General features: G+C 40.7%; 1 protein-coding gene across 1 annotated transcript; it reads left to right on the forward strand.

Moving 5' to 3' along the window:
- Window positions 1–686: 686 nt before the first annotated feature.
- On the forward strand, window positions 687–24,882 carry g3bp1 (GTPase activating protein (SH3 domain) binding protein 1). Its single transcript, XM_052014822.1, is given in 12 exon segments — window positions 687–883; window positions 4,155–4,271; window positions 5,117–5,198; window positions 6,678–6,851; window positions 7,563–7,653; window positions 14,686–14,794; window positions 17,164–17,344; window positions 17,800–17,901; window positions 18,529–18,631; window positions 21,647–21,775; window positions 23,168–23,286; window positions 23,694–24,882. Coding segments are annotated over 11 exon segments (1,452 nt in total). The 5' UTR covers window positions 687–883; window positions 4,155–4,176; the 3' UTR covers window positions 23,961–24,882.
- The last annotated feature ends 238 nt before the right edge of the window (window positions 24,883–25,120 follow it).

The following is a 25,120-nucleotide window of genomic DNA, read 5'->3' on the forward strand; positions in this document are numbered from 1 at the left end:
AAAGCTTTTCACTGTATCGTGGTACATGTAACAATAATAAACCAATACATCAAATAACATACAGATCTTTATGAACCATTACCTGTTGAATTGATCTTCCTGTCTCCAGATAGAAATAGCTATTACTTTAACCCAGCCACAGCAATAGAGTTGATGCCTTACGTTGCTGAACATTGAGGGGATGTTTAAAATAATTTAGCAGTGACGCTGGGCAGCATTTGTGACACAACTAATCCCCCTCCCACTCATCACTTTGAAATGAGTAAAAAACGTGGCAATATTCTCTTGCTGCTGCACAGCTGCTTCATTTCTACTTTAGGCATATTTGTTATCATAAGTTGCATGACACTTAAGAAGTTTTAAAACATCATATTTACTCATGCCATGACTTTCCAACCACACACAATCCTAATTTGGAGACAGCACAAGTAGAGCCCGCCCTCCGCCTGTCCATCAAGGCAGAGTGCAAATCTAATTGGCTGTTGCTGGGTGTCGACTTTCCCTGCGTCCCCTCCCCGCCTCTACGGGGTCTCCCGCCTCGCCAGCAGCTCTTGGAGCTTTGCCGGTCCACCTAACTTGCTAGCGGCAGCGCCCGCCTTCTTTCTCCGTTCCTATTGGTTTACCTCTGCGAGACCTCGGGTCGCCGCGGCCGCGGATTAACTACCGGCGCTGTCAATCAAGCTGCCTTTCGCTAGCAGGATAGCGTGTTAACCCCGCCGGCTCTCTCCTCCACGGTGCGGGTTTTTTTTAAATCTGTGAAATAAAACTCTTTCCCGGCGCCGACTGAGGTCCTCAGGGTCACGTCGCCCTCCCTAGCCCCCGGGTCAGTGCTCGCTCGAACCGTCGGAGGCCTTCCCCAAACCCCCTCTCCCGGATTCCTGCGGTGAGTGAGTGTCGGGGGCGGGGAGTGAGGGCCGGTCCGGGCGCGGGGAGGAGGCCGAGGGCCGGGGTGGAGGGGCCCTGGAGCAGGCCCGGGCTCGGGCCGGCGTTTTATCACAACCTCCGCTTCCACACCCGCCCGTGGGGTTCCACCATCCCCCCGGGATTGGGAGCGGGAGGAGGTTGAGGGTTGAAGGGTTGGGGGAGGAGGGTTGAGAGTTGAAGGGTTGGGGAGGAGAGTTGGGTTGGGGGTGAGGGGGGAGGGGGGAGGGATTGGGGGGGATTGAGGGGTTGGAGGGATTGAGGAGGGGATGTTGAGGGGTTGAGGGATTGAGGGGGAGGAGGGATTGAGGGGGAGGAGGGGTAGGGGGATTGAGGGGGTAGGGGTTGAGGGGGAGGAGGGGTGGGGGGGTTGGGGAGGAGGGATTGAGGGGTTTGGGGAGGAGGGATTGAGGGGTTTGGGGGGAGGGGTCGGGGAGGGGGGAGTGGTTGGGGGTGGGGAGAGGAGGAGGAGGAGGGGGTTGGTGGGAGGAGGGGGGTTGAGGGATGCGGGAGGGGTTGGGGAGGAGAGGGTTGAGGGGAAGGAGGTTGTACGGCGGGCCTCCTCCGTGACTGCGCGCCCGGCTGTGGGTGGCGGGCCGGCTGCCGGGCCTTTTGTTCCTGCCGAGCCTCGGCTGTCGGGTTTGGAACCGCTTGCGAGGAAGGGTGAAGAGGACGGAAGAGAGAAGGGGAGGACGAGCTGGGTCTGTCTTTTCCCTCTCCCGTCCCGCCCGCCCATGGACGGCCGCTTCCCCTCCCCCGCCCCCGCCCCCCCCCCCAATCCCCGGGGTTGAAGGCGGTTCCCTGGGGTTGTGATCCCCAGCCTAGCGATGGATCGGCGGCCGGGGTTCGGGAGCGATAGCCGTGATATGTGTGTGTGTGTGTCGGAGCCCTGAGCTCTCTTTCCTCTCACCTCCCCGGGTCTCCATGTTGCGGCCTTGCTTCCACTCCACGTGTTCGCCTCGGCTGTGGATGTTGCTCTCCGCCCGCCCTACTGACGCCCGCGGCGGATCCCTTGGTTGGAACCCCCGAGCCGTGAACCCCCTTCACGTGTGGCAGGGCGTAAGGGGGAGGGAGTGGGAAGAGGGAGCGGGAAAGCCGTCCAAGAACCAGACATTGCCAATCTTTCTGCACCCTTCTCAACCCCTTTCTGTGAGTTGATCCCCAGTCAGTGGGAAGCATTTCAGCTCTGCTGGGAAGGTGCTTTCGATGTAAACGTGCCTTATTGAACATAATGATCCAGCACAATGCATCAGTTAAATTAGCAAGTGAGAACAATGCCTGGCCCTCTGTCATTTTGCAATTAGATATGAAATCGAAAGCCCCATTGTTTGACGGCACCGCTTTGATAAGATGGTCAAACAGCCCTTTTAGTCTTCCATTTCTTTGCAGATTTTTTTGTAAATGAATTATTTGGTTGAAAATGTTTGATTCTCACAGCTTTGTGAGACATCGTAAACAAAAATTTGGAAACTGACTCTCTCAATCCTGCACCGTTTGCCGAATTATCCAGAATGAAATCAGAAACTCGAAAGACCTGTTCCTATCTGTCATGGTCATTTGGGGATTGGGGAAACAAAAGGGAACCAGCGTGCGGTCAGACTGTTTGTAGGACTGTTGGATTTAGTTAGTGTGCTTTACATCTAACCATGTAACTACATGTCTGGCTATTGAATGGCAACAGTAAAAGAAAAGGTAAACATTTTTTTGATAATCTGGTATAGTCGATTTGATATTGCATTCTTTTTACTTTTTTGAGTATTGGGTCTCCAAGCATTTTATTCACAAGTGATATGGGTAGCTATTTTTAAGAGTGTAAAGCATAAATATCCATTTCTACTGAGCTATTTTGGTACAACTTTTTTAACAATTAAAGTAAACTTATGAAGAATCAGTGAAAAACAAGGTAATCTTGAAATGACAATTTTAAGTATACACAAAAAGCATATTGTAGAGATTACGCATGATGCTACCACAAACAAGATAGGAATGGGGAAAAAAGTGTTGATGCCTTAAATTATAACACTCTCATTACCTTATCAGCACTTCCTTTCTCAGAAGTGGGAAAGTTATGTGGCCTTTGGCTCTGCTTTGAGCCCAAATATTACCAGTCCCATCTTGCACAGTGTTTGTCATAATACAACTTCCAGATGTTATGGGTTCACCTTGGCATTAATCACTGGTTGAGATAGGTGGATCATTTCACCAATTAAGTTGCTCACAATGGAATCTGGCTGTGATACCAAAAACAAACTTCCAAAGTTTGTAATATTGTACATCAATTTGCTTAAAAGTTGGTATGGTGTTCGTAACATTGCTACATCTGTCTATTGAGTATCCAAATTATTTTGTAGATCATTTTCTGAAATCGCAAGGACGTGTACTTGAAATTCAATATTGTTTATATAGAAATTAGAGCACAGCAAAGAGCCATTTGACCACTGATCCAAGCAGTATTTATACTTGGGTCTACTTGACCCCTTATTTTATGTGACCATTGTAGCAGAACCATCCATTCTTTTGTCCACTTATTGAGCTTTCATTCAACTATTCATTGTGATATTCTGGGTAAAGAAGTTACTTCTAAATTCCCACTTGGATTTATTGGTTATTTGTCTCTGTCCTTTTGGTTTGGGCTCGTCAAATGCTAATAAAATGAAGCATTTTGAAAACAGTAATGGGTACTACATATGTCTGGTGAGTTGAATGATATTTTGCAGACTATTTTCAATAGTTTTTGCCCCAGTTTTAATTGAAAATTGTTTTTCCTGACCTCTTACTGGATAAAATGTACATTTAGAAGCAGGGTACCTGTAGACTTCAAATCTCAGATGTCCTTTTACTGTTGAATTAATGTGAGGTTTCTTTTATATTGCTTCATTCTGGGTTGAGTGCTAGCCTAGTAAGTTTCAAGTCATTGATCTGCATTGATTAGTATTTGGCTTGAGATTTCCTATCCTATTAACTGGGAGTTTTAATGCCCTCCTATCAGTATTGGTGAATTCAAGTTGGAAGAAGTGAGTGTTTAATAGTCATCTCAGAAAATTGATGACATTTTTAAACTTGAAATGAGAGGATACCAGAGCTGGAGTATGGAATATTTGGGTATCAGGCACTATCAGCATACTATTGCTGCAGTATGCTTTTGTGTCCAACCTCTGAACCAACTTTGGTTGAGCAGATTGGTGTTTATAACACTTTTAAAATACTATTATTTATTTTCTAAATTCTTACAGCAACTCTCAGTTGACCAAAGAGATGGTGATGGAGAAGCCAAGTCCCCTGCTTGTCGGGCGGGAATTTGTGAGACAGTATTACACACTGCTGAACCAGGCCCCTGACTATTTACATAGGTAAGCTGGATTTCTTTGGTGTAAGCAAGTGTTTTTTAATGTGAATGAAAGCAGGAATGTCTTTTCGGTTGAGTTAAATAAAGACTCAACTTTGATTTTTCAATCTGAATGAGAGATGCTTGTTTAATCTGTTATTGCCAGACTAGAGTTTGCTGGGTTGGTTCTTGCCATACCAGGGTATCAATTACCTGGCTGATGGCTAATGCAAAAAAAACACATTTATGTAGGCCATGACAACAGTATTCTGAAACTTAGATGTGAACTACAGTATCTTATAATGTCTGAAGCTTTGTTTAGTATTGACCTGTTGCTCTGGATTGGCTGCTACTAAATTAGAATATAACACAATAAACTAAAAATTTAACAAAAATAATTGCAATGGTTATAAAGTTATAATTTCCAAAGGCCCTGACATGTATTAAAATGCTTTTTAATAGATTAGCCTGCTACTATTTGTGTAATATGCACCTTTTTGCATTTCTACAAGGCTCAGAGAAAGGTTGCCCTGGCACCTATTCATGTTAAAATATTTAAATATCTTTTCTTCCACTGCAGAGAAGCTAATCCAAATATGTCATCTGCAGTCAGTAGTTCTTTTCTTGAACAGAAGTGTTCTTGTGTTATTATTGCTGTTGCACAGAATATACATTCATATTTTAAAAACATCAGAAAAAGTCTTAATTCATAAGTGATGCACATGCTTATGATTGGCTATTTTTCAGTATTGTGCTATATTTTAAATACTTTTGTGATCATTGCCAAAAAACTTCTGTTCACAGTGACATGTATTTTCTCCTTCACTTATATTGGTGAACCTGTTCTATTTAAAATATCTTGTGTTGTAGGTTTTATGGAAAGAATTCTTCATATGTCCACGGTGGTTTGACTTCAAATGGAGACCCAGCAGAAGCGGTGTATGGACAAGCGGTAATTAATCTTTGCTGATGCACATACAAATGTATAAAATTGCACATAGAAGCATTTGCTTATTCCAAGCATATATGAGATTTGCAGCTGCTTGGTGTAGTTCTGGATTAAAACCAGAACTACACCAAGCAGCTTTTGGTAGTGGTTGCAGTTCAGAGGGAGATTGCAATTCAAGCTCTGACATATGAAACAAGACTCTTGTTATTGTGACACTTAGGATTCAGTGCTAAAAAAGCCCTTGGCATTCTGCGATCTCTCTACCCTGTTACTGGATGACTTAAATGTTTTGCTGTCTGTAGTTAAGGTTTTAATATTCTATTACTTAATAACCCGTCTGCTAAAGTGAGCTTGTTTGAACTGTCTCTTGTTATTAATCTTCGTCTAGTTAGCAACTAGTGTCTTTAATTGTTCCTGTAACGCAAATTCTATTTAGAAGTTTAATAGTTGTTATGTTTTCTTCTTTGAATGTTGTACTGTTTATTTAGCAAGTGGGTTGGATTACAGAATGATTAAACCTCATTGAGCTGCTTAAGACTGACTGCAAAAGGAAGAGGCAGTGCTAAAGCTGCATATGAGTGATTCTTTTTCCATTCGGGTCCTATATTAAAATGTAAATTAAAATCATAACTCCGAATTATAGGTGTAGAAACTGAGTTGGTATCACCTATACTCCAGACAAATTTTAGGTGACTGCCCTTTGCAAGTCACATACTGGTAGAAAGTGTGTGTGTGTAATGAGGACGTAATTTGGCACTTATTACTTCCATTTGTCTCCTTTGGAAAAAAACTTCTTGTGATCACTATTTATGTTGCATGGTTGCTCGTACATTCCCCAGAGGATGCTATTGCTTCCTTCTATATCTTGTACATTGCTCAATGCTGAAGGTCCCCTTTTTTCCTAAATAATACAATATTCTGACATGAAGAATTGTTTTCATCAGACTGGTTTTTGTGTTTAAAGCAGTAGTGAAGTATGTTCTCTGACATGTCTTCCATCTTCCCAAATCATGGCTTCTCCTCTACCCTATTGGCATCTTATCCAATTCCCTCACCTCTGCTCTCATCCCCTCTCCTGGATAGAGCAAGAGCAGAGTTCCCTGTTCCTTGCCTTTCACCACAGCAGCCTCCATATTCAACAGATCTTTCTTTACAATTTCTGCCAGTTCCAATGTGATCCCATGACCAGACATGTATTCCCCTTCTCTCCCTTTCAGTATTTCGAAGGGATGAAGGGATTTCTCCCTTTGCGGCTCCCAGGTCTGTTGTTCTGTCCCCACCAACCACTCCATGTGGTACTTTGCTAGGTAACTACAGGAGACATGACATCTATCCCTTCACCTCTTCCCTACCCACCATCCTGGGACACAAAGCCTTTCTAGGTGAAGCAGCAATTCATTTACACTCTTTCAGAATTGTAGAATTTTTGACCAGAAGCTATCATCGTTTGATAATTTTATCCTGTTTATTTCTTTATTGTAGGAAATCCACAAAAAAGTTATGTCTCTTCAGTTCCGAGATTGCCACACAAAAATCAAACATGTGGACGCTCATGCTACGCTGAATGATGGGGTGGTGGTACAAGTTATGGGTGAGCTGTCAAACAATAGACAGCCCATGAGGCGCTTCATGCAGACTTTTGTCCTAGCACCTGAGGTAAACGGAATATTTGTGTTTATCTTTGTTTCTTATGGTTTGTGAGACTTCTGATGTTGAGAGGCAGTATGCTTTAAATAAGTCTTTCATATGTCAGCTTGCTATAAATGTTCTTGTTACTTAGCTGCATTTCTAATTATATTTATAAATTCACATAATACATGAAATAACTAAAACTCACTGGGAGTTAAAGATGTTAAATTTGGGGGACTACTTTGTAGGAAAGTCACGCCAGTGATTTTTATCAGGCTGATTGCGTTATTTTCCTGCAGTGGCATGTCCTATACTGTTTGGTTAGCATATTTTTGCCCTGCTGATGACTCACTTGAAACACCCAGATCCTTGTTTTCATTTGGTGAACTACTGAAAGTGTACCTGTCAGCGTAATGTATGAGAAGCTTGTTATAACCACTATGGTCCACTCTAAAAAGTGGACCGATGTTCGTGATGGTTTACATGTGAAAATTTGTCACTTGGATAATATAATTGATGAAAGTAATGGAATCCTATTTCAGTATGCTGTCCCTATATTTTAAAATTACATGGGGAAAATTATCACCATCAACCTGATTTTTATTTTTCTTTCCAGACCCAATTCAGTGTCTAGTGAAACATAAACTGCTCAGATGCAAAGCAAAGCTCATAGTATAATACTTTGTAAGAAGGAGAAAATGATTTTTCTATTTTTCCCCCTTTTTTTTGTCTTGTCAGGGTTCAGTTGCAAACAAGTTTTATGTCCACAATGATATTTTCCGCTATCAAGATGAAGTCTTTGGGGATTCAGATACTGAGCCTCCTGAAGGTGAGCAAACATAATTTTGGTTGTTTCTCTAGTTAGCAATGACAAAATCCACTCACACTATCTCTCGCCAATTATACAAGTTGTACCTTCACAATACTTTTGCATTTACATTTAATTTGTAACTTGTTGATTTTCTGAAATGTAGTTGAATATCTGTAAACATAGATAGTCATGCATTTACTTATATTTACAGTAATTGTAATGACCAACTAAAGATTTTATTTTGAGAGGCTTTACATTAAGATCCTTAGGTAGGAGAGCTTTATGTTGCAGTGCGTGGTTTTAAAAAGCCAGATTTTGATTTTCTTTTAGTATGTTGAAACATTCCAACCAGTACTAACATGTTGGAAGATTGGCTTTTGGTTTTTCTTGCAGTTCTATCTGTGAAGTTTATTATTTGCATTCTTATGTCTGGATCGTTTTGTTTAATACTCAGTGATAGGGTCACTGCAAAGCTGTCCTTGCTGACCTACATTGGCAGCTGATCCCTGGCTCAAATTTTAAATTTGCATCTTGTTTTTGTTGTCCTCTGATCTCGCTCCTCTCTGCGACCTCCTTCATCTCCTATTAACCTTTTATTTCTCACTTTTTTTCCTCCTTTGTATTCAACAAGTGCCCTCCATTTCTCGAATGTGGCTTATCAAAGATTTAATACTAGGCCAAGATTGTCCTTAACCTGTCCTTGCCTTACCCCTCATGGAAACCATGCTGCTGTAAAAGGCACACTTCACTGATGATCATTTTGGATATTCAGAGGAATTTAAAAATGATTTAAATAATTTGCATTTATTCAAGTCAAAATAAAATTTGATTAAAATACAGTTATATTCATTTGTTTGGATACCCTGTTGTTTCAGCATTTGACTTGCTTGTTTTTGTCTCCTGCGCTCCTTTTAAACTCAACGGGGTCCCGTTTCCCACGCTCCCTTTAAACTCACTGGGCCACTGGAAAATTCATTATACTGTGTAACAGCTAAAAAAATTTGAATTAAAAGTACGCTAGTGGTATTAATAAGAGTAATGTCCAAGAGTCCAGAAATTCTGCCAGTCCAGCCCTACAAAAGTCCCAGGGATGTCAGATTATTTGGAGTTTTCCCTGTACATTAATTTACTGTAAATTAATAACATCTATATAAAATGAAGCAAAAAATATAAAGATAAGCTAACATACCCTTTTTAATGAAAGTCACCAAACTATTGAAAAGACTGGCTAGCTTAAGGCTCAAGGACCAGAAACAATGATCTGTATATGAAAAATTTGAATGATGTGGAACCACCATTGGCAAATCGGGTGGCATTTGGGGAGGTTAGATATACCATTATCTGATCTCTAGCTAGGTTCTGACTAGTGTTGCTGTCTGCAGAGAAAATAAGAGCAGGAGTAGGCCATCCAGCCTTTCAAGCTTGCTCCGCCATTCAATATGATCATGACTGATCCTCCCTCAAATACCATACTTCTGTTCTCTTCTCATATCTTTTGTGTTGAGAAGTCTGCCTCCTCAAATATATTCAGCAATTTGGCTTCTATAGCTTTCTCTGGTAGAGAAGTCCACAGGTGCACCACCATCATCTGAGTGATGAAATTTTTCCTCCTCTCAGCCCCAGATATCTTATTCTGTGTCCTGAGGCCATGAGCCCTCATCCAAAATTTGTACAGAACTTTCAATTTCTCAGTGAGACCCAGGCTCATTCTTTTAAACACGAGTGAATACAGGAAGAATCAACCCATTTTTTTTTCATTATTCATTCAAGGGATGTGGCGTTTATAAACTGAGCCAGCATTAATTGGCCATCCCTAGTTGCCCCTGAGTAGGAGGTGTGAGCTGCGACCTTGAACTGCTGCAGTCCTTGAGGTGTGGGTATGCTCAACAATGCTGTTAGGGAAAATGTTCCAGGATTTTGACCTAGTGACTGAAGGAATGGCGATATGTTTTCCAAGTCAAGATGGTGTGTGGCTTGGTTGGCAACTTTCAGGTGGCGGTTTTCCCATACTTCTGCTGCCCTGGTCCCTCTAGCAGGTAGAGGTTGTGGGTTAGGAAGGTGCTCAGAGGAGTCTTGGTGAGTTGCTACACTGCCTTCTGGAGGTGGTACAAACCGCTGTTCTTGTGCATCAGTGGTGGAGTGAATGAATGATTGTGGATGGCGTGCCTATCAAGTGGGCTGCTACGTTCTGCGTGGTGTCAAGCCTCCTGAGTGTTGTTGAATCTACACTCATCCAGGCAAGTGGTGTACGTTCTCCCCTTGTCTGCGTGGGTTTCCTCCGGGTGCACCGGTTTCCTCCCACATTCCAAAGACGTACAGGTTAGGAAGTTGTGGGCATGCTATGTTGACGCCGGAAGCATGGCGACACTTGCGGGCTGCCCCCAGAACACTGTACGCAAAGATGCATTTCACTGTGTGTTTCGATGTACGTGTGACTAATAAAGATATCTCTTTTTTAAAAAAAAAGTATTCCATCATCCTCCCGACTTGAGCCTTGTAGATGGTGGACAGGTTCGGGGAGTTAGGAGGTGAGTTACTCGCTGCAGGATTCTGAGCCCCTGACCTGCTCTTGTAGCCATATTGTGTATATGGCTACTCCAGTTCAGTTTCTGGTTGGTGGTAATATTGATGTGGTGGATTCAGTGATGGTGATGCCATTGAATGTCAGGTGGTGATGGTTGGATTTTCTATTGTTGGATATTGTCATTGCCCAGCACTTCTGTGGTGCAAATATTACTGTCCACCCATCAGCCCAGGCCTGGATATTGTCCAGGTCTTACTGCATTTGGATGTGGACTACATTATCTGAGGAGAGATGAATGATGCTGGACGTTGTACAATCATCAGTGAACATCCCTATTTCTGACCTTAAGATTGAAGGAAGGTCATTGATGAAACAGCTGAAGATGGTTGGGCCAAGGACAGTACTTTGAGGAAATCCTACGGAGATGTCTTGTGGCTGAGATGATTGACCTCCAACCACCACAAACATCATGGTTGTATAAGACATTGGTGAGGCCAGATTTGGAGTATTGTGTGAGGTTCTTGTCACCTAGCTATAGGAAGGATGTCAGTAAGATTGAAAGTGCAGAGAAGATTTACTAGAATGTTGCTGGGTCTTCAGGAGTTGAGTTACAGGGAAAGATTGAACAGGTTAGGACATTTTTCTATAGCATAGAAGAATGAGGGGAGATATGATAGAGGTTTACAAAATTATGAGTGGTATAGACATAGTAAATGCGAGTAGGCTCTTTCTGCCTAGATTGGGAGAGGTAAGTATGAGAGGACATGGCTTTAGGGTGAAAGGGGAAAGTTTAGCGGGAATATTAGGGGGAACTTCTTCACTCAGAGAGTGGTGGGAGTGTGGAACAAGCTGCCATCTGACATGGTAAATGCGGGCTCACTCTTAAGTTTTAAGAATAAATTGGATAGATACATGGATGGGAGAGGTCTGGAGGGTTATGGACTGGGTGCAGGTCAATGGAACTAGCGGAATAAAGTTTTGGCACAGATTAGAAGGCCTGAATGGCCTGTTTTCTGTGCTGTAGTGTTCTATGGTTCTACCTTCCTTTGCTAGGTATGATTCCAACCAGTGGAGGTTTTCCCCCAGTTCCCTTGACTCCATTTAGCCAGGGCTCCTGATGCGACCTTGATTTATCTTCATATGGACAGTACTGCCATTCCCAGGAATCATTCTGGTGAACCTTTACTGCACTCCTTCTATGGTAGATATATAATTCTTGGTTTAAAGATAACAAACTGCATTCATACTCCAAATGTGCTCTCTCCGTGACCCTGTATAATTATATCAAGACATCCTTGGTTCTGTATTCAAAATTTCTTGCAATAAGATTGACATACCATTTTCCTTGTTAAGTGCTTGCTGCAGCTGCATGTTTGCTTTCATTGACTGCTACTTACATCAGTACTTTCCACTTCATCACTATTTAAATAAGTCTGTCGTTGTTTTTCCTACCAAAGTGGATAACTTCACATTATCCATGTTGTACTGCAATTGGCATATGTTTGCCATTACTCAACCTGTCTAAGTCACCTGGAAGCTTCTGTGTCCACTTCACAACTGTCTTGCCTAGCTTTGTGTCATCAGCAAACTTAGAAATATTACTTTCAAATAATGAAGTGTATTGTGAATAGCTGTGGCCCACTAGTCCTCAACTGCCACCCTGAGTGTCTTCATTTCCTGTCTGTCAACCATGAATCCATGTCATTATATTACTCTATGCTACGAGTTATATCCTCAAAAAAAAATCCAATAGTTTTGACAAACACTAATTCCCTTGTAAAATCTGTATTGACATTGTTTAATCCCGCTGATGTTTTCTAAGTGTCCGTTTTATCACATTCTTTAAAATAGAACCTTGCATTTTTCCTACAACTGATGTTTGTCCACCCAGTCTGTGGTTCCTTGTTTTCTCTCCCTCCTTTTTAAAATTTAAGGTTGCATTGCCACCTTCCAATCTGCAGGAGCCATTGCATACTTTTTGGGTATTTTGGAAGATGGCATTCGATGCATCCACTCCATTGAAGTGGAACTTGAAGGCATGCTGATCACTACCCATGGTCCAGTCCATAAAAGATCATTAATTCTGGTTCTGATGCTGCAGTGGGTGTGGAAGATTAAGCAGAATTAAATATATTTGACGTAAATGCAGAAAAAGTTAAAAGCACTCGACTTGTAAGGTTGTATTTCAGGTTGTCTTATTAGAATTTTAGGATAAGTTCACATATTATTTTCTCAGATACACACAGATATTCAATTTTTATAGTGTGTCTTGGAGAGGGCATCCTCTCAAGAACCAGATACAAGGTGATTAATATCGTCAAAATTTCAAAGTGGTCACTAATTTTTACCTTTCAGTTGATCTTGCATTTAGTTTCATTGTGCAAAAAAACTCTTCAAGGGGCTTAACGGGGGTAGATATGGAGTCGATGTTTCCCTGGCTGTTGGGGATCACAGGCTTAATGGGTCAGGTATTCAGGACAGATGCAATGTAATTTCCTCACCAAAGGCTGTGGAATAATTCAATTTCTCCATCCAAGAGAGCCGTGGTGAAACCATTTGCTGAGTATGTGCAGAAGGGAGATGGATGCTTTTTTTTAATATTAGTGGAATTGAGGGATATGACATTAGTACAGGAAGGTGGACTGTTGTAAAAGATCAGCCACAGTGTTGAGTAGAGGAGCAGACATGAAGGGCTGAATGGTCTGTTCCTGCTATTTTTATGTAATGTTAGCTATGTCCTTTCTAAACCAAAATGTAATTATTTCTTGAACCTTTGCGGATTGTCATCCAATTCCTGGAATATGTAGTTTACTACTTTACAGCAGTAGAATTCATCTTTAATAAAAGCACTCATCATATTGCTTTTCCAAGTTACACTTGCTAAAGTTCCAAAATGGCCTTCCTGACCCAACTTGTGAAATTGGCTTCGTTTTTATAATCTTTCATTCTTTTTTAAACAAAGAGCTGCCATTTACAGCACAGGTAGAACTTAAATTAGATTTCAGCCATTTTAATTATGATAAATTGCTACAGTCCACACTGCTTAAAGCAGGTGATATGGTTTTGATGTCTTTGACCTGCTGTTTCTGTTGGACGGTTAAACCAACATTTGTGCTGGAGAATGAATTTGCATACTGTTGCCTTTCCTGCAAGTTGCCCTTTTAGATGAACTGATGCTCTGATTCCGTCACCTGTTGTTGGAAGATTGGCTCAGAGAGAGTTTTTAAACCAATTTGAACTTGGCAGTTTTATATTGGTGCATAATGAGCTATGGTTTAAAGATATTTTAATCATGGCTCTGGGCTTTATTCTGATCTATTAAGAGATTTCCTAGCAAGCTAATTTTGTCACCCAAGTTAGTGTTTTAATTGCAGCTCCAGTTCAATGTTTGATGAAAGTGGCCTGCTTATTTTCAGAAAGCCACTTGTTTGAAGTTTGCATTTCTACTTTGGAATAGAGTTAATAGTTAAATCTAATTTACTAACATGAATTTACATGTACGTGCCCTTTCTACCATCATTCAGCTGGATAATTTGTAGGCAGCTCTGAGCTACTCACTTTTTTCTTGTGGTTTGTTCAAAATGTGTAAACAGTTTATTGTAATTGAACTCCTTCTACCACTAAAGTATCAAGGAGTCTTTAGGGGGGGTTTCAAATATTTCCAATAGCAAGGAAGATTTGAAGAGTTCAGTGAATTGCCATGAATATCTGGTCGATTTGATGCATAGTAATTTTGTGGTGAGGGAAATAGTTATGAGAAGATGCTCAGTATATACATTTACACCAACACATGAAATGTGCATTTTGTGTTGCTCCAGATTTCCAACATCTACAGTCTTTCTTGTGTCTCCACATACATTTGCACATTAAGTTTGGTTAGTCGAAATTCTACTCCCCAACCATTTAGTTACCTCTTGTTGCTCAGTTGAACATTGGAAACTACATTTCAGTTCTACTTAAAGCCGGAGCTGCTGCTGCTGCCACCAGTTTGATGATGACGTTCCTCGGAACTGAAGTGGATCTTGCTTTGAGGGGAAACAAAATCTCACTGGCTATTTGCAATCATTTCATTCTCTTGTCAGTGGGATAGCTACTACAGAAATGAATGACAATTTAATTGATTGTTAATAGTTGCTTTACAAACACCTTTGGAATAGGTGGTTTTTTGTATGTAGGTATTCACTCACAGGAAATGGCCCAAAACAGTTCACTGCATGCATGAGCTCCTCCTGATCTGAAAATGAAATACTGGCGAAGATGTTACAAAGATTGATTGTCAGTGCTTTGCCGTATTCTGTGCATAAATGGGTTTCCCATTAGAATTAAACATCAATAATGGGGCATCACCTTGATTTTTGATTTGGATTAAAGTTCTGACATTTTATCTAATCGAAAGGGTGTGGTTCAGGAAGAGGCCCTAGCTGGACATAAACATAACTGAACACAAAGTCGCTTTGGGGCATGTATAATCTTACGGAGCTTTGTACTGTGCTGCTAGAAGTTGCTGACTGTTTTATTTATTACAGAGTCTGAGGAAGAAGTAGAGGAACCTGAAGAACAGCAGCCATCACCAGAGGCTGTCCAGGATGATAGTGGAGTTTACTAATGACCCTGCTGTCAGGTAAGGAATAGCCAGTGTTTGGCTTTTTACTTTTAATTTCACTCTTTGGTCTGCTTATTTGGGTTTGTTACTTGAGTTTGGGTTTCTCCTTCCGTCAGAGATGCTTGTTTCCCATCGTCAAGTTCCATGTGTCGTTTAGACTACTTCGCTCTCGGGGAATAAATAAAATAACAGATTAACAAGTTTGTATTTACTCTTATAATTGAGGTTCACAAGTGTGACCATTTCTTGAAACTTGTATCTTTTAACTCATCACTATTCACTTGCATTACTCTTACTATACTGCCAACATTAGTTTGTGAAGGATGCAAAACATATTTTGGTATATGGTAAGAGAATGAAGCCACTTGCTTTATTACAGTTTGTAATAATCCTTTTATTGCAAAGGAACTGGAGTTTAAGAATGGGAGATTTTGTTACAGCTGTACAGGGTGTTGGTCAGGCCATATCTGAAATATTGTGCACAGTATTGGTCCCCTATATCTAAACAGGAGTACAGTATCATTGGATGCAGTCCAAAGGAGATTGAACAGGCTAATTCCTGGAATGAGAGCATCTTCTTATTAAGAGGTTGCATGGTTTGATTGTGTATTCCTTGGAGTTCAAAAGAATGAAAGAAGACTTCATTCAAACATACAAGATCCTAAGGGGAATTGACAGGGTAGATGTTGAGATGTTTGCACTAGTGGGAGAGCTAAGAATAAGAAGCCAGTCATTTTAAAACTGAGGGCGTAGAAATTTCTTCTGCAGGTAGTGAATTTCTGGAATGTTCTGTCCCTGGGGGTGGTGGTAAATATTTGAAATATTGAAGAATTGACTTTTGGGGAACTGGTGCTGGAGTTGAGGTCAGGGTCTCACTGGCTACCTTGTCTAAGGCCTCCTTGGACTCTGTCTTTACCTCTCGTTGTCTTGGTGTAGCAGCCAGCATAATCAAAGGCCCCACCCACCCAGGACATTCTCTCTTCTCTCCTCTTCCATCGGGTAGAAGCTAGAGGAGCCTGAGGGCACGTACCACCAGACTTAAGGACAGCTTCTACCCCACTGTGATAAGACTATTGAACAGTTCCCTTATATAATGAGATGGACTCTGACCTCATGACCTACCTTGTGAACTTGCACGTTATTGCACTGCACTTTCTTTGTAGCTGTGACACTTTGTACTGTTACTGACTCAAGGTAACTGCACTATGTAATGAATTGACCTATACCGATCGGTTTGTAAGACAAGCTTTTCACTGTACCTCGGTACAAGTGACAATAATAAACCAATACCAACTGGAAAGTGGTTAAGAGAATGGCAGGTGGAATTTAAGTGCAAAGTTATGCATTTTGGGAAGTGATCCAGGGTAGGATTACATAAGGAATGGTGGCATCCTGGGGAGTGTTGAACAGAGAGACCTTGAGATACAAGTACATAGTTCCCTGAAAATCGGATCACAACTAGGCAGGATGGTAAGGAATGTGTATGGAATGCTTGCTTTCATCAGCCGAGGCACTGAGTATAGGAGTTGGGATGCCATGTTGCAGTTGTACAAAGCAGTGGTTAGACTGCACTTGGAGTATTGTGTGCAGTTCTGGTCATCATACTATGGAAAGGATATGGTTTTAAACTAGAGGATGTGGAAAAGATTTATTAGGCTGTTATCTGAATTGGTGGGCTCGAGTTATCAGAAGAGATTGGGTTGTTTTCCCTGGAGCCAAGGAGGATGAGAGGTGACATGATAGAGGTATATAAAATTATGAGAGCATTGATAGTGTCTTTTGGAAGGGGTGTCTAAAACTAGAGGGCGTAGTTTTAAGTGAAACGTAGGAGGTTTAAAGGAGATCCAAGGGTAAATTTTTCAGACAAAGTATAGTTGGTATCTGGAATGAGCTGCCAGAGGCAGGACCAATTACACTTAAGAGGCATCTTGACAAGGACTTGAATGTGCAGGGCACAGAGGGATATGGAATTAATGCAAGCAAGTGGGATTAATATCGATGGGCATGATGGTAGAGGTGGGGTGGCTGAAGGGCCTGTTTTTATGCTGTACAGCTCTGACTCTACAACTGAAGCAGCCATGAACATCATGAATGGCAGGGCAGGCTTGAGGTGCCTGATGGACTATTCCTGTTCTTATTGTCTTGTGTTCTTCATTTTGCATGTTTTGACTACTTTGAAGTTTGCTAGATGCAATTGGGTGACAATTGTGGTTCTTAATTGAAAATGAAGGATTGTTTAACAGTGTAAAGAAAATTAAAATTTCAGTACTAAAAGGTAGAAAAGAAAGCTAATGTATGTTTCTATTAAACTGTCATTCTCGCATTGTTGGGCAGTTAATTAACATTTAATAGTATCCAGATGTACTAGTGTCTGTTGACTCCTTGTGCTGTCCTATTACAGTAATGGTTTGGAGGAACCCTTAGAAGAACACATTGTTGCATCAGAACCAGAACCAGAGCCAACTGTGGAGGAAGTAAAACCTGAGCCTATATTGGAGGAGGAGGTTGCTGAGGAGCCTGTGGTAAAATCTCCATCCCCTCCACCTGCTGACCCAGCACCTATTGTAACAGAGGATTCCAGGGTAGGAGTAGTTCACTTGTAATTTATTTGCTATGGGAAAAGTCTGTATCCAGTTGCATGATCCACTGAATTAATTGTTTCAGTTCTTTCACCTTTTAATTTTGTTATGTTTCTGAGAATCTGCAAAATAGTAGATTTGGTTAAGTTTGGTGCCCATTCTAATTGATAAAGAGGGTTTATTTGCCAAGTCCACTTTCCTGTAGAATTTGAGGAATCTTGGAATTCAGGATTGCTCATATTGTTGATTTGTGTTTTTTATCTTCGTAGTACCACTTTAATTGACAGATGAGAATTCTACCCAAGCATTGGGCTTTTTAGAATTTGGAACAGTTGGGCTGTTACAGTTATTAATGTTTATCTAATGTTTTAGCTGAATTAAGTTAGGACTGTGGGCTTGGAATTGTGATCTGATTCTTGAACAGCTTCTCATTGAATCATAATTATTCTCTCTAATAGACTTTTTCCTGGGCTTCAGTAACAAGTAAAAATCTGCCCCCTAGTGGCATTGTTCCCACCACTGGAATTCCACCTCATGTTGTCAAAGCCCCTACACCACAGGTAATGATTAATCGTTAATCCTGAATAAAGTTAATTTTAAAAGGAAATCTGTGCTTTGCTTACTCGCAATTCAATGTGCATCTTCTGTCAGTCCAGTTTTGACGTGAATAGATGTTCACTGTGTAATTTTGTTGTGGCTTTCTGGTCAGTGGTCAAGAACCCTGATGCATATTTTCCCCCTGACTTATTAGCTGCATAGGCTGATAGTTGTTGCAGCTCAAACACTTGAGTAATGATGGAGGATCTTAGCTGTATGATTTTGAAGCAGCTCAAGAGACTTGAGGTTTAATAACATATATGTTTAACATTCTTCCTTGAATTAAGGTAGCTTACATTGGAAAATTATGTTGAATTTGGCTCTGAAAACAGCAAAATATTGCATACTCTGGTAAGGTGAAATTACATAGAATGTATTGGAAACATGCAATAATGCTAGGCAGCATCTGTGGAAAGAGTTAATGTTTTGCATCAATTTTGTGAAAAATAGTACTTTCCTATAAATGAGTCTTGCATTGATTTGCTTCTGAGTAAATTAATGTTACAGAACAGCACTTGTTTAGATTTTGAATCATTGTTTCAAGACTTTATATCTGAGGAGCAGGTGGTTAATAAATTATTTATTTACAGCCACGGCCAGAGACAAAACCAGAAATACAGATTCCAGCTCCAAGGCCTCGTGATCAACGGATCAGGGAACGGCAAGGTATGCCACCACGAGGCCCCAGGCCAGGTAAAGTTCTGTTATACGTGATGTTTGTGTTAGCAATATATAAGGGAGTTACCTGCTCCACCGTGTTCTCGCTAATCTATCTGTTTGACCTATGTCTTTCCAAAACAGCTTTAGCTAGTGCAAGAACTGCATGGTCTGTATGGAGGCATTTTCACACTGTCATGTGGCACTATCATTATGTTTGGTAGATAAGAGCTGGTCTAGAGCTGAAGACTGAACAGAACCATGCAATGTATCAATTGTAGCTGAATTGTAATTGTAGTTATAATTTTAGTTAAAGAATTAACATGAAAAATAAACATTCATTTTATTAATTTCATTTGCATTCTGTAAGGTATGCTGCTTTTTGTTTATATTTTTTCTGTCATTAAAATAGACTTTCAAGTGCTGATCACAAATTATTGCAGGTTCATTAGTGTTTGCAGTTAATTTTTAATTATTTCTGAAATACTCATTATTTTGGCATCATGGTTTCTTTTGTGCCCTGCTGACCCCAAAATGCCAATGAGACTGTTGAAAGTCAGAATAGAAATTGACAGAGTGTAATCCATGTGAAAGTAATTAGCAAAATGTAAGCAAATGGATGGAGGTATGTTGCTGAATGAGGGTAAACAGATGCAAACAGTAACGTTGTATCTTATCTTTTCCTTGGCCAATGTGCATTGGATGTTGCTAATTTCCTTGGACAATTTCATGGTCTTTGAGTAAATTTTCCTTGATTCAACCCATAGTTAATCGACAAGCATTTGGCTAAATTGTTTCTTTGCCTGCAGACACAAAATGGGCAAAAGAATAGGTCATTTAGTCCCTCAAGTCTGCTGAGGAACGAGACCATGGCTGATCTGCAACCTACATTTTTATTAAGAAAAAACAAATCACTCTCTCTCTAGGGACCAAGGCTTCTGTGAATTGATAAATAAAGTTCACAGACCCCTTTGTGGATCCAAGGGCAGCTGTTGATGGTGAGAACTTGGGCCACTCAGGACTATTGGATCAGCTTGATAGTTAAGGGTATGGTGGGAATTCTCCCCTGAGGAAACCCTTGCATTATTACAACTTGTTTCAGGATATATCCCCCTCTCCATTCTCCCTCATTTGACTGTCAAGAACAAATATTAAAAGCTCTGTCCTACACCTTCTTGGTCAGCATGCAAATGGCATAGCAGGTGCCTATTTTGAAATGTGCAGATTGGGTTTAACATTTTCAAGAGAATTTCTTAGAGCAAAGATGTCTGACTTTTTTGCTAATGCCAAAGGGGAAAAAAAAACACAAAATGCACATTGAAATGCTGTGTCCAATTCCTGGACTATAATTTCCACTATCCTCCCTTAATTAACCCTTGGAGTCTGGATATCATTTTGTTAAACCCACCCTGCACACTGCCCAAGACATGGTGACCAGAACTATCCAAAGTACTCTGTATGTGTCCTCACCATGGCTTTGTGTAGCTATGGTGTAGTACTTCCCATTTGTATTTTAGTTCTTTAGATGGAAATACCTTTATTCTATTCGCCTTTGATTTTTTTGTGTTTCTCATCATACTTTCAGCATATAAAAACTTAAACATATGCAGGGAATCTGAAATTTAAAAAAATACTGGAAGTAATTAGTAGGCCAGGCAGCATCTGTGGAGAGAGGAAAGTCAACATTGAATAGAAAACCTGAAATGTTAACTTTTTCTTTCTGCATTGATGCAACCTGACCAACTGAGTATTTCCAGCGCTTCTGTGTTTTTTCCTTACCATATTTTCCCAGTATGCTACTTTGCATGTGATTCTCTGACACGCTGGAGGCTTAGGGGAGACCTGACAGAGGTTTATCAAGTTATGAGAGGGATATATAGGGTGGATAGACAGAATCCATTTCCCAGGGTAGAAACTTCACATACTAGAGGACATGGCTTTAAAGTGAGAGGGGGGAAAAGTTTAAAGGAGATGTGGGGTAATTTTCTTTTGCACAGTGGTAGGTAGCTGGGATGTGCTACAGGGGTGGTGGTGGGAGCAGACACCGCGGTGTTTAAAAGGGATTTAAATGGGCACATGAACATGCAGCGAATGGAGGGATATGGATTATGTGCAGGCAGATGGGATTAGTTTGGCATCATGGTCGTCACAGGCATTGTGGGTGATAGGGCCTGCTTCTAGGACGTAGAACAGTACAGCACTGGACAGGCCATTAGTCCCACATTATTGTGCTGATCTTGATGCCAATTTATACTAAATGTCCTCCTCCTGTGTATCATCCATATCCCTCCATTCCCTTCATATTCATGTGTCAATCTAAAAGCTGCTTAAACTCCTCCAAACTGCCTGACTGGTAACCTATTCCAGGCACTCATTGCATAACCGAAAGAAAATGCCCCTCATGTCACCTTTAAACTCCAACGCCCCCCCTCCCAAAACCTTAAAAGCATGTTCTCTAGTGCTTGATATTTCTACTCTGGAGAAAAGATTCTGTCTACCCTATCTATGCCCCTCATAATTTTAAAAACCTCTATCAGGTCTCCCCTCAGCCTCTGATGCTTTAGGGAGAACAACCTATTTTGTTCAACCTTATAGTTCCTACCCTCTAATCTGGGCAGCATCCTGATAAACGTCTTCTGCACTCTCTCCAGTCTCCACATCCCTCCCATATTGGGGTGACCAGAATTGCACACAATGCTCCAAGTATGGTCTGATGAAAGTTTTAGTTTCTGTGTTGTTCTGTTCCATGTTCTGCATTCTATATATGTGCCATGTTCACTTTTATTGAAGTTTTACTCCGCATTGAATTGAGTGCTATCAGTTCATTTGCCTAAATGCCTAGCATGTTGGTTTAGGTAACTTTTAGAGATGTTATGTTGACTGCATGGTGGAGGTGGAAGACAAATATAGCTAGTTGTTCAAGCATTATACTCAGTATTTGCAGAAGCTGTTAGAATGCCCTAAACACCCTTGTTTGTTTGTAATTTTATTGCTATAGCAGGTCCTCAACAAAGCAACGGAAGGTCTTGAAAGTAAGTTTTCTTGTTTCAGGTCGCAGTGAAAATGAGACGGGAGATACAGAAGCACGGCGCACAATCCGATACCCAGACAGTCATCAGTTATTTGTTGGAAACCTGCCCCACGATATTGACGAGACAGAGCTGAAAGAATTCTTCACAGGTTTGTAGAAGTTTAAATTGTTAGTTATTATGGTGTGTTAGCCACTAGGGTTTATTTAAAATTTCTTCATATTGGGTCATTCTCTTCCTTGGTCACCTATAGTTTAACATTCTACACAGAACAAAGATAGCTTGCAGTCTTGAATCACAGCTTTTTGTTGTATTTACTCTAATTTCCTACTCTCTTAAAAGTACTGACTGGAGCTAGAGTACATCTGAAATGAACTGAAAATTTCTGCAGCCTTGCACTAAGGAGCGTGAATGTCTTATCCCTCATTTAATTTTGTACTCTTGACACAAATTCCATCTCTCTTCCCTTTATATGTTATTGTGTTCAACCCTTTAAGAGTACCTTGCTAACTTTCTTGAGGTCTACTCTCTCCCTTGGCCTATATGGTCTCAATAACTTTCCCCACCACTTTACCCCACTATCAGTACTATTTTTAGCAACCCAAGCCTGGTGCTTTCAGGTTTTCTGTTGTATGTATTGATTGTTTTAATACTGTGTGTGTCTACCTGCTTGTTTACATGGGTTTTATAGAATGCTTCCTGTTTTCTAAGGTGGTTGACACAAGAATTCCATGTATGTCGATGCTTTAGTTTGACAAATGTTCTTGCATCTGCAATTATAAAGTGACGTAAAGATAGAAGCAGGAATAGGCTATTTGGTCCCTTGTGCTTCTGCCATTTGGTGAGACTGTGGCTGACTTTTAATTTAACTTCATTTCCCTGCACTAACCCCATAACCCCTAATAAATATCTATATCTAAGTCTCTTTAATGAATAGTATTATGACTGAATTGTCACAGCCTCCTTGGGTACTGAATTCTAAAAATTGACTCAGAGTGAAGAAGTTTCTTTATAGTTTCTGTCCTGAAAGGCTGAACCCAGCAAGGGAAATATCAGCTCCATATCTACTTGCAATCCAAGGAATCAATCTGGTGAACATTTGCTTCAAGTCTATCCTTCCTTGGATAGGGAGGCCAGAACTGTACATGGTATTTTAGATATGGTCTCACCATGCAGGCACTGCACAGCAATTGGTATTTAAACTAAATTGGTTTTGTTTATAAATGAATTAAATTGGGACTTAAGTACACTTCAAACTTAACTGAATGCAGTTGCCATGCATCTGTAAAATGTTTGTCCTTCCTGCTGAACTGTATACCATGTCAATAGCGTGCACCATGTTGGAATGTACTAAACAGCAAACTTGAACCAATTTGAAGGCATAAGTTGTGTTCTTAGGGTTATAAAAGCTGCCCAGGGAGAACTAGATGTGGATACACTCTGAAACGGTTAATCCACAAAGTACAGGAAATTAATTAGCCGGAATAAAACAGTGCCTTTTTGAATTTCTGACATGCATAATAAAATTAGAACTATATTACAGGTTATGGCAATGTGGTGGAACTCCGCATTAACACCAAGAGTAGTGGCGGGAAATTGCCCAACTTTGGTTTTGTTGTATTTGATGATCCTGAGCCCGTTCAGAAGATCCTGAGCAGCAAGGTAATATAATAATAGCACTTTGTTTTTCTTCACTCCATTATTTTTGAGTGTTAATTTTGCTTCTTTCCCTGGTCCCACCTATCTTCAAAATAAAGCTTAGGCTTTCCTGTTTGTGGGAAGCAATCCATTTGTGCTTAATTTCACAACTTTTGATCGCAGAATGAAAATGCAATAATCAACAGACGTTGATTTGCAACTTTCAAGGAAAAAGTGTAAAGTGGACTGATCCTGATTTATATATGTTAGCAATGGTTGGGATTGAACATTTTTTCAGCATTTCATACTTGCTCAAAAATTTGAGGCTGTGATTTCTGCTCATCAGAGTTCCCAGCAAAGTAAATGGCATTGTTCACTTGAATTAAATAGTCATTTGTAAAAATGCTTTCTATGTTTTCCTTTCCTTGCAGCCCATTAAATTCAGAGGAGAGCTTAGGCTAAATGTAGAGGAGAAAAAAACCCGACCTATTCGTGAAGGTGAACGTAGAGGCGATGATCGCCGGGAAAATAGACCGAGAGGACCTGGTGGGCCCCGTGGTGGACTTGGCGGTGGAATGATGCGTGATCGGGAGGGCCGGGGTGGCCTGTCCAGAGGAGGCCTAACACAGAAACCAGGACCAGGAGCTGGAAGAGGAGGTGGACAAGGAGAGTCTCGTTTCTCAGGGCCACGTCACTGAAAGTACCTTCACTGCCTACTGGTGTGAGCTGATGGTACTAATGTTCTCTCTCATGCTCTTGTGATTCAGCTTTGTTTTTGGAATGTGATTTCGACCTGTACAGATTTATTTTTTTCAGTACAGAAAATGGCCTTTGTTTTTTTTTGTTCTCGACTTGTGTAGTAGTCATCGTCCCACGAAACATCCTATCTGAATTTTTTATTTGTTCTTAAAAAAAAACTGATTTTAAAATCAGAATCTCCTGCTTGAAGACAGATTCTTACCGCAGTGGATTGGGGTGACTAACAGCTATGAACTGGATTTTAGTACCTGCTGCCTCCCAGCTGCTCCGAGAACGTGTTGGCCCTTATTGACTGAAATTTGGTGCAGAATTTTTAAATTGGAAACCTGGTTGCATTTTATTTCCACACAGACATTCATCTTCAGAAAACCTTGTTATGTAGCACCCAGCAATTTTTAAAACATTCTGTCTACGTGGCACAGTGTTCTCCTGTTCGATTATGGAGGACATGGTGCTATCTGTATTTGGACCGGAACAAATGTGATTACTAGATGGTTGGTAATAAGCTGCAATGCTGTAAACTGGAGAAAGCTGCCAGTTCCTGTTCAGAACTGCTGTGCTATTAAGATCAGACGTGGACTAATACAATAGATGTGAGTCATCAACATCTTTCCTTTCAATCTTTTAATTTTCATCATTGGAGGATCTCTTTCACAGTGGGACTTTTAAAACATTTAACTCTGGCATACTTGACATCAAGACACGTTTCCTCTGGAATTGTGAATTTTTTTTAAAACTGTAAATTGCAGAAAAACTTTTCTGGTTTAGTTTGTATTGTAAAGCGTATGGTTGTGCCTTCTATTTATCTCTCATTCCAATCTTGGCAAAGTTGTACAAATAAATGTAGATTGCTTTATTCAATATGTATGGCTTTGTGGTGTTTGTTCAGAGAAGCTGCTTTTATGGAGTGGGCATTTAAATGATTGACTGATTAAAATCTTAGAATATTAGAAATTGGTTGCACTGGTTCTTCAAGATAAATTATACAATGTAGATCCAAGTTTCTATTGAACTTTACCACTTCACAGGGTTGTTTATCAAACATAATGGTTCAAAATGTTCTTGTTTTTGTTTGGCACATTGAAACGGCAACTGTAGC

The sequence above is a fragment of the Pristis pectinata genome, chromosome 4, assembly GCF_009764475.1.
Source record: "Pristis pectinata isolate sPriPec2 chromosome 4, sPriPec2.1.pri, whole genome shotgun sequence".
In the NCBI taxonomy this organism is placed as follows: Eukaryota; Metazoa; Chordata; class Chondrichthyes; order Rhinopristiformes; family Pristidae; genus Pristis; species Pristis pectinata.